This window comes from Tursiops truncatus, chromosome 6 (genome assembly GCF_011762595.2).
Source record: "Tursiops truncatus isolate mTurTru1 chromosome 6, mTurTru1.mat.Y, whole genome shotgun sequence".
Lineage (NCBI taxonomy): Eukaryota > Metazoa > Chordata > Mammalia > Artiodactyla > Delphinidae > Tursiops > Tursiops truncatus.
Window position 1 is genome coordinate 92,209,913 of NC_047039.1, and position 14,496 is coordinate 92,224,408.

The 14,496-nt window shown below is 41.6% G+C and overlaps 1 protein-coding gene across 17 annotated transcripts in view; it reads left to right on the forward strand.

Moving 5' to 3' along the window:
• Nucleotides 1–14,496, forward strand: part of PALM2AKAP2 (PALM2 and AKAP2 fusion) — a 627,479-nt gene that overhangs the window by 336,406 nt on the left and 276,577 nt on the right. For all 17 annotated transcript variants that reach the window (XM_019946401.3, XM_073806364.1, XM_073806363.1 and 14 more), the window contains one exon: nt 9,180–9,260. In XM_019946401.3, the coding sequence (XP_019801960.1) occupies nt 9,180–9,260 (81 nt within the window). The remainder of the gene's footprint in view (nt 1–9,179; nt 9,261–14,496) is intronic.

Here is a 14,496-nt window from a genome sequence, read left to right on the forward strand (position 1 = left end):
TTCCTATTTAAAATTCTTTCTGTTGACTTTATAATTTCTGTTAAAAACAATACAAAGTCCTCACACGGGGCACCAAAAAACAAACAAACAAAAACAAACAAACAAAAAAAAAAAATACAAAGCAAGCACTTCCCTCCTTTACCAAAAGCTGGCAAGCTCAAGGCCAAGTAGTCAGGTGAATAAAAGAGAATTTACCTACGTGGAGATGCTGATCTAAACTAAGCAATGAGGAATGAATATAGCTGTAGAATTCTCTGCTCCACGTGGTGATGTTGAGAGTTGGGTGGGTGCGTGGCGAGGCAGAATAGTGTGATTACAGGAAATCTAATTTACTTGTCCTTTTGACCAAGCTTTTTTTTTTTTTTTTTTTTTGCTGTACGCGGGCCTCTCACTGTTGTGGCCTCTCCCGTTGCGGAGCACAGGCTCCGGATGCGCAGGCTTAGCGGCCATGGCTGACGGGCCCAGCCGCTCCGTGGCATGTGGGATCTTCCCAGACCGGGGCACAAACCCGTGTCCCCTGCATTGGCAGGCGGACTCTCAACCACTGCGCCACCAGGGAAGCCCTTGACCAAGCTTTTTAAACTGACTCTAGATTCTGTTACTTAGTTTTGTAAGATCAGAAAACTACATATGAACTTAAAACTTTTTAGTACACTCAACTACAAACCCAAGTGCCAGTTTATTTATAGTGGATGACATTGCAGGGAGCTTAACGAGTGTTATCTCTCCATTTAGGTAACTACTTTCAAAGCCTGAATATAATCAAAATCATAATGGGTGACCTTGAAGTCAGAGCCAGGAGAGAGGGTCTTAATATCTAATGGCATTGAGATCAGATAACTGATCTCTAATGGGGATGTGTCTTGCTGAGCAAATGCAGCATTCAAGTTAGCTGGACAGGCAGTTGGACTAAGCTGAGTGGGCACCTCTTTATTGTTTTATACCTGGTCACTCAAGTTCTCAGTTTTCAGACTGACCGTCTTCCTTTTGTTTCCTCAGACATATAAATGGCATTGGTTCTACAGCAGCATTAAACTGGAGAGAAGAGGGAGTCTGCCTAAAGCTGCACCAGGGTGGACATGGGCTTCCTAACTACTTCTAATACCTGTCTTCCCATCATACTTATTAGCCGCCTTCGAACAGTGTCCTCCATTCTATATGGTGGCTCCTATCTACACTAAGAGTTTACAGTTTCATAGTGTTGCAATACTTCCAGAAAATACTTGCCAGGATAATACGTAATTCGCAGAAAGATGATGAAAGTGGCTTGCTAGGCCTCCCAGATCGTGGAAGGATCTGGAAATCTTCCTAATGGATTGAGGTCACTTCATTCCAGATGTCTCTTGAGGCACATTCCCCCTGAATAGTTTGCTACTGTCAGCTCGTTATGCTTTCCCTGGAATTTCTATTTCCCCCAGCCTTTCTCCCCAGAGTGAGCTTTCCATGATTCTTTCCCAGAATGAGATTTCTCAACTCTTGTCTTCTGTGCAAAGCCATAAAGGTTTATTCCATATGGGCTGACATCTTTAACAGAAAGATACTTCTGGTTTTGTGGACTGACGGCTAATGTGTTTTCAGTGAGGTATTTTACTGCCATTGAAATCATGAGTGCAGATTCATGATGCATTTGAATGAGGGATCTGGACAGACAGGAACATGATGGGAGGAGAACAAGTATCTCATTCAAAGATTCTTACTGAGTGTCTGTTACGTGTCTCTACCATGCAACAGTCTAGACTTTGGAGATGCATGAGCCAATATCCTTGTCCTCAAGATGTCCATAGTTTGGTAGAGGGAGAAGATGTGTAAACAGTTAAGTGCATAAAGTCCTAAAGTGCTCAAGGTACTCATGTAGAAAGATCCACAGCCCATGAAGGGAAGAAAGAAGGAAGGGGTGATGAAATATCTTTGGAGGGAGCAGAGAAGTCCTCTCTACTTGTCAGAACTCTTTGAGCTGCAAGTGAGAGAAACACCACTCAAACTAGCTTAAGCAGAAGGGAGGTTATGAGTGTATATAATTTAGGAAGCCCACGGATGGTTCTGGCTTCATGCATAACTAGATCTGGGACTCCAACAATCTCACTTGGATCCTCCTTTCTCTGTCTTCCAGCTCTGCTTCTCTCTGTGGGTTAACCTTTCTCCAGCATGGATGTGTTTCTTCCATGTGGCTTGGGAAAATTGCCACTCAGATAGACATCATCCCAGCTTAACCTTAGTGAAAAGGGAGCTTTTCTCTCCCAGTATTCATGTGTCTATTCCTAGAAATGTCTCTTCTTGGTTCTGCTTTGGTCCTTTAGCTGCTCCTTGGACCAGTCCGTACTGCAATGAGATAAGGTAGTTTGATTGTCCTAACCTGTATCACACACAAGTCCTGGTGGCAGGAATGAGCTGGACTATATGTGACTAATCATAACTGGCATTTCCACCACCATTTATAGTGAGGGTATGTGGGTCCTCTGATGGAAGAAAGACTGGGCAGGTGGTTGCTCAAGCTTTATGGATATTTAAGCTGTGTTGTCAAAGAGAAAAAGGTTTTCATTAGATGAAGGAGTGAGGGAAATCCATTATTGTTAGAGGAAGCAGTAAGAGCAAAACCAGGACGGCATGAACCCACCTGAGATCAGGACACTTCAGATCATGTGTTGAGGTTGGAGCATATGATTAGGGGGGTCATGGCTTGAGATGAAACTGTGAGATACGGAGGGCCCTCTTGGCCATGGGAAGGAACTTAACTATTTGCACTGTAGGCGATGAGAGACATTTCTGGGATTTTAGGCCAGGGATGGAAGCAGTCAGATTTCCATTTTAGGATATCACTAAAGCAGAGGGTGACTTACTCAGAGCCAAGCCTCAGAGGCAGGAAGGATAGTGAGGAAACCACTGCAGTAATCCAGGTGGAAAGAGAGTATGAACAGTTCAGCGCTATAGCATGAGAAAGATACTCATGTAGAGTAGTCTACGTGGGGGGGTGGGAAGATAAAGGAGGGAATGTTAAGGTTGTAATAAAGGTTCTAGTGGGGACGTAGAAGGCGTGGGAAATGACGAGCAGTATCATCAGGACTTGGTCTTTTAAGACAGTGGAGTGTCTAGAATAAATCAGATTTCCAACTTAGGTCATGTCATTTTCTGAGATGAGGAATACAGAAGGAACAGGTGTGAGAGTAGGGGAGGAGGGATGGCCGAGAGGATGACTCAAGGGTTAGGTTTGAGGCACTGGACATGAACATTTGGCAGTTGGATAGGGGAACCTGGAGCTCAAAGGAGAGATCTAGGCTGAAAATATAGATCCGCTAGTTATCTATACTGATATTGTATAGGTTGTATAGTTGATGAGAGTAAAGAAAATCATGTGGGCTGAATGTCTACATTTAGACATTTGAGAAGGAGTGAGAAGAGAACCCAAGAGCTAGTGGTTTTGCCTTGATTAAGGGAAGGAGAAGTCTGGGAAGCAGCAAGCTCGCCAGGTGAGGCCTGGACCAAGCAAGCAAGCATCAGGAAGCCAATGGTGGCCCCCTCGAACTTGCTGTACTATGGCTCATATCTAACTCTGTACACAGGCTGATTGCACATCTTACCTCTTGTCCAGTCAGGAGTGATTTCAAGACCTAACTGCATCACTGTGGAAGGGGACATAAAGGATCCCACGATAGCCATAGCCTTAGCCTTGTGGCAGGGCTAAGCCCAGAGTCTTCATCAGATAGAACACAGATGAGAACATGCTGATACTGATGCCTGGTTGCATATGTTTTTGTTTTTGTTTTTGCGGTACGCGGGCCTCTCACCGCTGTGGCCTCTCCCGTTGCGGAGCACAGGCTCCGGACGCGCAGGCTCAGCGGCCACGGCCCACCGGCCCAGCCGCTCCGCGGCACGCGGGATCCTCCCGGACCGGGGCACGAACCCGCGTCCCCTGCATCGGCAGGCGGACTCTCAACCACTGCGCCACCAGGGAAGCCCCTGGTTGCATATGTTAACAACTCTTTGATTTCTACCTTCAACCCAATATGAAGTTTCCTCAGGGAAGATGTGAATACAGAATAAGTGGGAAAGCACCACTTTCCCCCTGTTGCCCGTTCCTGCACCAGCACTCTCTGTGTGGCTCAGAGCCAAGATACCATATTGCCCCACCTTCTAGATCTTATTAGACCTGAGCCTCATCAACTCTATTTGTATTTGTCCTTTTCTTCCCAATCTGAGTGGAACAGCTCTGAGCTAGGATGGGCTTGTTAGTTCATCCATCCCCACCATACCCCAGGTGTATGTTGCATCCTCCTAAGACATTTTTAAAATGTATTTTTTACTGAGGTATAGTTGATTTACAATGTAATGTTAATTTCTGGTGTACAGCAAAGTGATTCAGATAGATATATATATATATATATATATTCTTTTTCATATTCTTTTCCATGATGGTTTATCACAGGATATTGAGTATATTTCCCTGTGCTATACAGTAGGACCTTGTTGTCTAGCCATTCTATGTAGAATAGTTTGCATCTGCTAACCCCGAACTCCCCCACCCCCCCATCGTGGCAATGCATCCCTCCCCCATTACCCCTCCCCCCGGCAACCACAAGTCTTTGCTCTATGTCTGTGCATCTGTTTCTGCTTGGTAAATAAGTGCATTTGTGTCATATTTTAGATTCCACACATAAGTGATATCATATCATATTTGTCTTTCTGACCACTTAGTACAATAATCTCTAGATCCATCCATGTTCCTGCAAATGGCATTATTTTATTCTTTTTTATGGCTGAGTAGTATTCTATTGTGTATATGTATGTATATATATATATATTCCATTGTATATATACAGACACAGCACATCTTCTTTATCCATTCATCTGTCAGTAGACATTTAGATTGTTTCCATGTCTTGGCTATTGTAAGTAGTGGTGCTGTGAACACTGGGGTGCATGTATCTTTTCAAATTATAGTTTTGTCTGGATACATGCCCAGGAGTGGGATTGCTGGATCATATGGTGATTCTATTTTTAGTTTTTTGAGAAACCTCCAGACTGTTTTCCATAGTGGCTGTACCAATTTACATTCCCACGAACAGTGTAGGACTTCTTTCTAAGACATGTAATGATCTTTTCATCCAGAGGTCAGCAAACTATGAAGATGGGCTAAATCTGGCCCCCACCTGTGTTTGTCAATGAAGGCTCATTAGAACACAGACACGCTCATTTATTTATAGATTGTCTACAGCTGTTTTTGTACTGCAATGGCAGCATTGAGTAGTTGGAACAGAGACTGTATGTCCCACAAAACCTAGAATGTTTACTATCTGGCCATTTACAGGAAATGTACCCCAATTCCTATTAATCCATCCTATATACCAGTGCCAGATAATGTCCCTAAAATGCCATTTCACCGTATTACTCTCTTGCTTAGCACCCTACAATGAGGTTACATTGTCCGTGTAATAAAATCCAAGCTTCTTAGCCTGGCATCCAAGGCCCTCAGAGGTCTAGTCCTGGCCAGTCTTTTGAATCATCGATCTCTATTCCTAAAGGCAAGCCCTGCACCTGAGTTTTATGCAGTGTATTTCTGCCCTTACTCACACATTCCTTGGAATGTGCTGCCCATTAATCTGTATTGACCTAATTCCTACCTTAGTTAGTTCCTTAAAGAACTAACTTAAAACCTGCATCTTTCATGATCATATCTGTTCACAGTGACCACCAATGAGTCTACTCATATAAAGATTCCCTGCTTGTACCATCTGGTGATATTTCTTCTGTTCAAAGCATGGTTCACCAATATGATGGAGGGCAGTGTGCAGAGTGAGAACTTTATATGAACAAAGGCTCAGAGGTGGGAAAGCCTAGGAAGGATTTGCAAATGACCAGATCTGTAATTAGAACATTGTCTTTGTACATTCAGTCTTCTCTAATGAAATACCATAGACTGGGTGGCTTATAAACAACCGAAATTTTTTTCTCACAGTTCTAAGAAGTCTTAGAAGTCTAAGATCAAGGCACCCACCGATTTGGTGTCTAGTGGGGGCCTGCATCTGGTTCACAGGCAGCTGTCTTGCTGTTGTGTCCTCACACTGTGGAAGGGGTGAAAGAGCTCTCTGGGGTCTCTTTATGAGAGCACTGATTTCATCCATGAGCTCCACCCTCATGACCTAATCACCTCCCAAAAGTCCCACCTCCTAATACCATTATCACCTTGGGGATTAAGTTTCAAAATACGAATTTTGGAGAGAACACAAACATTCAATCTATAGCACACACAGCACTCAATTAACATGGATGGAATTATTGAGTCATCAGCATCTTGTACCCGTGATATACTATGTTTTTCTTTGATTCTTTTTTAAAAAATTAATTAATTGCCGCGTTGGGTCTTCATTGCCGCACGCGAGCTTTCTCTAGTTGCAGCGAGTGGGGGCTACTCTTCATTGTGGTGTGTGGGCTTCTCATTGCAGTGGCTTCTCTTGTTGCAGAGCATGGGCTCTAGGCGTGCAGGCTTCCGTAGTTGTGGCACGCAGGCCCAGTAGTTGTGGCTCCTGGGCTCTAGGGCACAGGCTCAGTAGTTGTGGCACATGGGCTTAGTTGCTTCTCGGCATGTGGGATCTTCCTGGACCAGGGCTCAAACTCGTGTCCCCTGCATTGGCAGGCAGATTCTTAACCGCTGTGCCACCAAGGAAGTCCCCGACATACTATGTCTTGATTCTGGATTTAAATATAGGACAACTCCGTACCTTGATAGACTGTGGGAATGAAAGATAAAGTCCAGTAAACCTACTGTTGAGAAATTCTAGAATAAAGAGATAGTGGCTGGTTCTGGAGGTCCTTGCTTTGTCCTTGGTACCTTTTAAAATTTTTATTTATTTTTTTATTGAAGTATAGTTGATTTACAATGTTGTTACAATCTCTGCTATACAGCAGAGTGATTCAATTATATGCATATAGACATTCATTTTTTTAATATTCTTTTCCATCATGGTTTATCATGGGATATTGAATATAGTTCTCTGTGCCATACAGTAGGACCTTGTTGTTTATCCATTCTATATATAATAGTTTGCATCTGCTAATCCCAAACTCCCAATACTTCCCTCCCCCACCTCCCTCCCCCTTGGCAACCACAAGTCTGTTCTCTATGTCTGTGAGTCTGTTTCTGTTTTGCAGATAAGTTCACTTGTGCCATATTTTAGATTCTACATATATGTGATATCATATGGTGTTTGTCTTTCTCTTTCTGACTTACTTCACTTAGTATGATAATCTCTAGGGTCTACCCATGTTGCTGCAAATGGCATCATTTCATTCTTTTTTACGGCTGAGTAGTATTCCATCGTATATATGTACCATATCTTCTTTATCCATTCATCTGTTGATGGACATTTAGGTTGTTTCCACGTTTTGGCTATTGTGAATAGTGCGGCTATGAACTTAGGGGTGTGTATATCTTTTTGAATTATAGTTTTGTCTGGGTATGTGCCCAGGAATAGGATTCATATGATAATTCTATTTTTAGTTTTCTGAGGAACCTCCAGACTGTTTTCCATAGTGGCTGCACTTACTTACATTCCTTTGAGTTGCTGGATAGGTGGGCTCTCCTCAGTGGTCCTCACTTTTCCCATCTGCTGCCATATATTGTGTGTTCTTGGACATCCTCTGGGATTAGCAGCATCAGTGATGCCCCGTGGATTGGAGTTCTTTGGTAAATAGTAAGTTCCTAAAATGTCCTCAGGCCTCACTTTGCCAGAGAGGTTATGTCCCTGACTTAGATATTATGTCCCAGTGGCTTGAGATTATAAGCTACTATTTCTTAAAAGTCTGTGCATTACACAGAAAAACTTGGTTATAACGTAAATTATTACTATGTTGATTTGTATAGCAGTGGTACAAGCACATCCCCAGAAACATAGCAACTACATAAAATAAAAGCTTCCCTTAACACAGAGCAGAACAACCAGGCTTTTACATTATTGTCTTCTCCAGGATTTGGCTGTTGTAGTGTAAAATGCCATTATGTCTTGTCCAACAAGTTTCCCTGCATATGTGAGTAAAGGGAAATAATCCATTGCAGTAAATGTCTCAAAAAACCACCCCCTTATGCACTTTGGAAACAAAACATTGAACAAGTAAGCTATCATAAGGGCAATCCTTTCTATTCTTCAATTAGTCACTTTTATGTGATGTTTATTGTCTATATTGGAGATGTATAGAGAAGAAAAATAATAAGCATACACTCCAATGGAACAGTTATGCTCTGAATACAAGGGAAATACATCCCTTTAAAACCAGTTTCTAGGCATTGCCTAGAAGTAAACATGTGACAGTAAGTGTAATGGCAAATAATATTTATTGAGCATTTACTGTGTGCCAGGTCATTGTTCTAGGTCCTTTACATATATCATCTCATTTAATCCATGCCCCAGCCATATGGTTTAGGTACAATTCTTACCTCCTCTTTATGCGAGAGAAGACTTAGACCCAGGGAGGTAAAAGGATTCGTCAGAGGTCACACAAGTAGCAAATAGAAAAGCTGGGAGGTGGACCCAGGCAGACCAAGTCTAGACTTCACATTTACCATAACCTCAGCAAGCCCTCCCAACATGAAGTGCTCCCTCCAAGATGAACTTAAACAAAAATCACCCATCTAATTTGCATTGTTTGGTAGGTCCAACTGGATGATTTGTCCTATAAAATTTGAAATTGCATTGCATTATTTATATGTAGTATTTTGATAACAGGAATCTAACCCCAGAATTTCCCACTGTTTATTCTATCATCTTTGCAGTTGGAAACAACCTCTGTCTTCACAATTGAGACATTTTTATTCTTTGTCTCTGAATTAACACTGCACAGAACATGACTCTGTGTGTGTGTGCGTGCGTGTGTGCGTGCGTGTATGTGTGTGTGTGTGTGTGTGTGTGTGTGTGTAGAAGCTGCCTTTTCTTCTGGATTAAATTGTTGCAGCTTGGCTGAGTGAAGAGAATCTCTCCCACTCACCGAGCCCACAGCAGACATGTTAAGAGAAGGCTGCTGCTTACAACACACCCAGACACGAAGGGGCAGGTGACAACAGTGTGTGTGCCCAGCATCTCTGGAAGGGTCTCTACAGATGTGTACAGCTGCTGCTACTTCCTACCTTCAAATTCCTGGAGCCAACACCCACCCACTCTTACAGCCTCTCTCTCTCTCTTTTTATTTTCAAGGAAAAAAGAAAGAGGCAGACGGAAATAGAAGGCAAGCGCCAAGAGCTGGACGAGCAGATACTTCTGCTGCAGCATTCCAAGGTAAGCGGCTGATCCCACAAACCTGTTCCATTATTAGACATGCAGATCACACGCCAGAGAGCTGGGCAGAGCCTGCCCTGGTGTGAAGGTGCCGCCGCGGGCTGCACCAGCCCTTTTTCATTGTCAGGAAACCATCTCTGGGCTTGTGAATTTCTCAAATTCAGGGCATTGTTACAGCATTACAATTTCTGCAAGCATGATGAGCTGATAGGTGCCTGTGGATGGGTTGGGGTGTGTGTGCCTGTGAACTGCGGTGGTTATATATAGAAATTGGAGAATTTCCACATGGTGGGTGAGGCAGTGTTCCAGGGCTGTGTCTCCAAAACATAGATGCTGTGTGTGTGTGTGTGTGTGTGTGTGTGTGTGTATACAGAGGTTCCCAAAGATACATTTAACATGCTCTTTACTAAATTAAAAATATTAATCTTTTCTTTCTTGATCTGGAGAAAAGGGAGATAAGAGCAGTATATGGTCTGATAAATGAGCAGTGCTGGGCACTTCAGGTTATTCACATGTTTTCTTTCTACTTTAACGATTTTGAAAGTATCCTGTTAGAAGACTGTCAAAGACAGTATTGAAATGATTTGACTTGATTGGTTTCCATTGCACCATGAGAGAGAGAGAGAGAGAGAGAGATGCTTATTTATTTATTTTTCTTTAAAACATAATACACTTAAGCATCATAATTGATGACAACCCAGGAGAAAGCTCTGTTACTGTCACAAGGACTCCACTGGTTGCAGAATGTTGCTTTCTGCAGGCTCAGAGAATAGTGTGACCAGTGGCCAGCTGGGAGTCGCTGCTTGCTTTCCACCGCTCCTGGGCTTTTTTAGAAAAACCCTCTCGTGCTCACACCAAGTTGCCGTAACATTACATGTACAGAAATTGCATCACTCAGAGGGCTAGTTGGGAAGGTGGGGCTGACTCTCCAGGTGATGCTAGGTGTGGATTATTTTTTAACAAGATGAACCTTCATGGTTGCGTTTCCCATTCTTTTCTAGAAGACGGGGTTGTGCTGAATGAATCCTCAGAATAAAATTATCAGCAGGCGAGTTCCTGATTTTAAATAGCAGCATGAGGGGATGTAGGGACATGTGTATGCATAGGGCTGATTCGCTTTGTTGTGCAACAGAAATTAACACAGTACTGTGAAGCAATTATACTCTAATAAAGATCTATTAAAATAAAAAAAAAAATAGCAGCATGACCTAAATCTGCTTCACATATTTATCAGTTCACCATTAGCTTGAACTAGAGAAGGGTGTTTTAAAGGAAGAGTGGCAGCACGATACCGAGAATATTGCCTGTTTCTTTCTGCTCATCGTGTAAATCCATTTATGGACCTTTCTTTGTAGGAAGCTTGCATCTACCCTGTATGCCACTACTCTTTCCTTACCACATTCCTGAGGGAGGATTGAGGGCTAAAGTTAGCATCCTCTTCTTACAGAGAGGGGGGGCTTAAACACACTTAATAGAACCGAGTGAATTGTTCAAGGTCAATCTGGACAGAGCTGGATCTCTGGCTCAGAGTATAGTCAACTCACTCCTTATTAGAGACCAAAATGTATTAAACCTCATCATATTCTTGCTTAAAAGGTGAACTTTTGAACAAGAAGAGTGAAAGAATGAGAGGCTGTTTTTGACTAGACAGACTCTCTCCTCTTTCAGCTCAATGCGGTTCTTTGCTTCTGCATTCCTTGAATCAAAAGTCTGGCAATAAATGTATGTCAGAAGATCAAGTTTCTTTTGTCCTACCTTTTATCTTTCTGGGTGTCAGATAAGATACCGAGGATTCATTCATTGCTGATCCAGTCCAGTGTTACAATATTCTTTTCATATTCCATCTGTCCATTTTCCATCCATCCATCCATCCATCCAATCAACAGAAACAACAGTACAGATGACTTAGTATTGCATGAGGAAGCAGTGAGATTCCTTCAAAGACTTAGAAACAAGGGAATAAGATAGTTCTCTTTGGTTATCCTGCTGAAATTCTCACACAGTTGATGAGATTGATTATTTAGGGGAACACCCAGGACTTTCACCAAGGTTACCTTGCTATACCTGGGGAGAAAGGATTGGAAATGATGGAAATTTAATAAGTGGAGACCAGTGCATTATAATTTCTCTTGCTAGGGAAGACCTCTGTAGTAAGGGTGGACCACTAGCCTTGAACAACGAAAAAGGGAAGCTCAGAGGTTGCAAAGGCGGTTTATTGGGTGCTACCCTGGAGAGAGACCCCAGCTCTGGGAGGCCCCGAGTGTCTCTGCTCTGGTGAAGTGGCGTCTGCGGTAAGGTGAGGACAGTGACTGGCCTCACCGTGATGCAGGTGACACTTCCCTCATGAGTCTGCCTCTCTTTGTTCTGAGTCCATCCTCCCCAAAATAGAGTTATTTCAATAATAAGGAGGGTGGTGCCTGATTGAGAGAGATGATCACTTCAGGCACGAGAAATGAATATGTTCTACCTTCAATCAGTTAACTGTTGACTGACCTTAAATAATGTGAGTCATCTTCCCTGTGATCACTGTTTGGAGCTTAGCAGCCTCACCCCCGGATGGTAGTAAATTCATTGAGGTTATAGTTCCCCCGTGAGCTCTTGGTAGAGACTCAGCCAGCTTCCTGATGGCAGCATAGCAGCCATGTCATCCCCGTGTCCATTCTCAATAGTAGTCATCATTTTCTTTCAGTGCCCAATATGTGCCTTTAGATACATCCCCTCAATACTGACCACATAGTAGATACTACTCTCCCCATCCTACAGGTGAGGAAACAAACTGGTGAGAACAAGTAATCTGCCCAAGAACAGGGAGACTCTGAGTGGGGGAGCCCGATTGAACCCCAGCACTGTCACCATAGCCATGCTTTCTCCAAATGACATAATTAGTCTAGAAAGATGTCAATTACTATCATCACTGCCTCTTTTACTCTAAGTATATTCTTGTGGGCTCTGGAAAGTTTGGACCATGTGGAGATGTGCCACAGTGATGATTCGTAGTTCCTTGAAGTAGAAAATATTAAGAAATATGTCAGGAATTGCTATTTATTTTAACATTTTTCAAAATTCCAGATGTGCTCTAAGAAAAATTATTCTCAGTGCAAAGTTAAATGGAAAAGCATTAGAATTTGATTTCATGTTTATTAAGATATAATTCTCATTATCAAATAGTCTTTGAATGCGTATTCTCATGCAATGAGATATGAATTATTTAGACAGATTGACTGGTCTCTGTCAAAACAAATAAATTTTGCAATGCAATCATCTTGATACTTGTATATTTGACTAATATATTTCCTAATTGCAATAGTTAGGGCTATATAGTGACTCCACAAAATGGAATATCATTACTTTTTATATGAATGATAAGCAAATTCTATAAGGCGTTGAAGAAAATGTTGAAATATTAGCTGCTACACCCCAGTGATTAGGAAACCTCCAGGTACTTTGACGTCCTAGCCAAATTAAACTCAGATTTCTTTTTATAAGATCCTTAGCTGTGTTGAGTATCTGACATTTGTGATGCGAGAATTTCCAAGAAATGCTCACATATGGGACCAGTAGGCAATTTTAATAGCTGTATTACTTTTGCTGATAATAAAAGGAAGGAATGTATGATCATTGCAAGAGTGAAATTCAAAGGTACAGCAAAATATAAAGAAAAACATATCAGTTGTCTGCTCAGCACCCAGATAGAACCCAATATATTTTTATGGAATAAGATACGGAACCCTTACCACAGGCCTCATCAGCCTGTGAGTAAAATGAAATCATCATATTAACATTAGTCTCCAAAATGCATTAGCCTTTATCTCTTTTTTGATTTTTGTATATGGGTTCTTTTAAATTCTCATACAAAATTTTATAATTTTTATGAAATCACATCTAACATTCATTTACTTTATAATTTCTGACCTTGATGTCGTCCTTGGAAAGAACACCTTCATCTCAAACACTTACCTATGATGTTTCTTATATTTCAGTAGTTTTAGGATTAAAATCTAGAATTTATTTTCCTGTAAGGAATAAGATAGGAATAACTTTACTTTTCACTGATGGTGAGACAGTTGCTTCAACATGATTTGTTGATTAATTCATCCTTTTCCCCACTGATTTAAATGTCTTCTTTATTATATACATATTTCTCACTTATACTCGAGTCTGCTGTTTGTGGGTTCTTTTTATTCCATTAATCTGCCATTCCTGGGCCAACTCCATTCTCTTTAATCCCTCTAGCCTTTTAATATATTATAATATTTCATAAAGCAAGAGCCATCATTTTTCTTCTTCTGAAAAATTGTCTTGGCTTTTAATTCCATGGAAACAATTACTTATTTTTATTGTTTTTATTATGTGACTTGTGATCATGTGAGTTTAAAACAATAAATCAACTATTGGATTATACCAGACAGACTGAATTTAATATTCCCTTTTGCCCCTTGGTTGAATTGCCAGAGATCTGTCTCTTTCATTGGTCATTTCAAGGTCCCAGCAAGAAAAGGCACTCAGTACATACTGCCACATGCATCCCTTTGGGACTGTCACATTTATAAAGGTTTGTATAACATAGTCAGCATGGTCAGAATCCAATTGCTAATAACCACATCTTCAATACATAAGCTGTCTTTGAATTATTTATTCATGAGCAGGAACCCTGACTAGAGTTTTTTTCTAATCCAAGCCATGAAAATTGTCATTATATTTTAAAAACCACAGCCCTTCCTCTCCAGAAGACTGAATGGAAAAAAAAAAATCAAAGAATGAATTGTGACCCTGCGAGATATTTATTGTCAACGCACCAAGGTCATTTGCTGAATAGCCCGAAGGTATCAGGAGCCTTGCTTGCAAAGACATTACAGTGTTTCTCACTATTGTGAACCATTCAAACTAATTTTAGACTTTCCTTGGTTGTTAGTCTGTGCAAAAGGCCAAGTTCAAATTTGAAAATACTGACCAGGCAGGCAGGGTACACATCTCATCCTTCTCCCCATCACATCTCCCCGAGACCCCGTAAACAGAGCTTGAGTGGAAATTAAAACTTGGTTTCTTCTATCGGAAGTCTTGGATCGGCTTTTGTGTGGCCTGAATCATGTAACAAAACCAAAGATCTTATTGGGAGTCAATGCGGGGGAAGGGATGTGATCAGGGGGAGGGGAAGGAGAATAGAGAAGGGGACACAAGTGCATGAGAACACATCACAACCATTGTGCCACCCTACGTTTAAGCCATTTTTTATTAG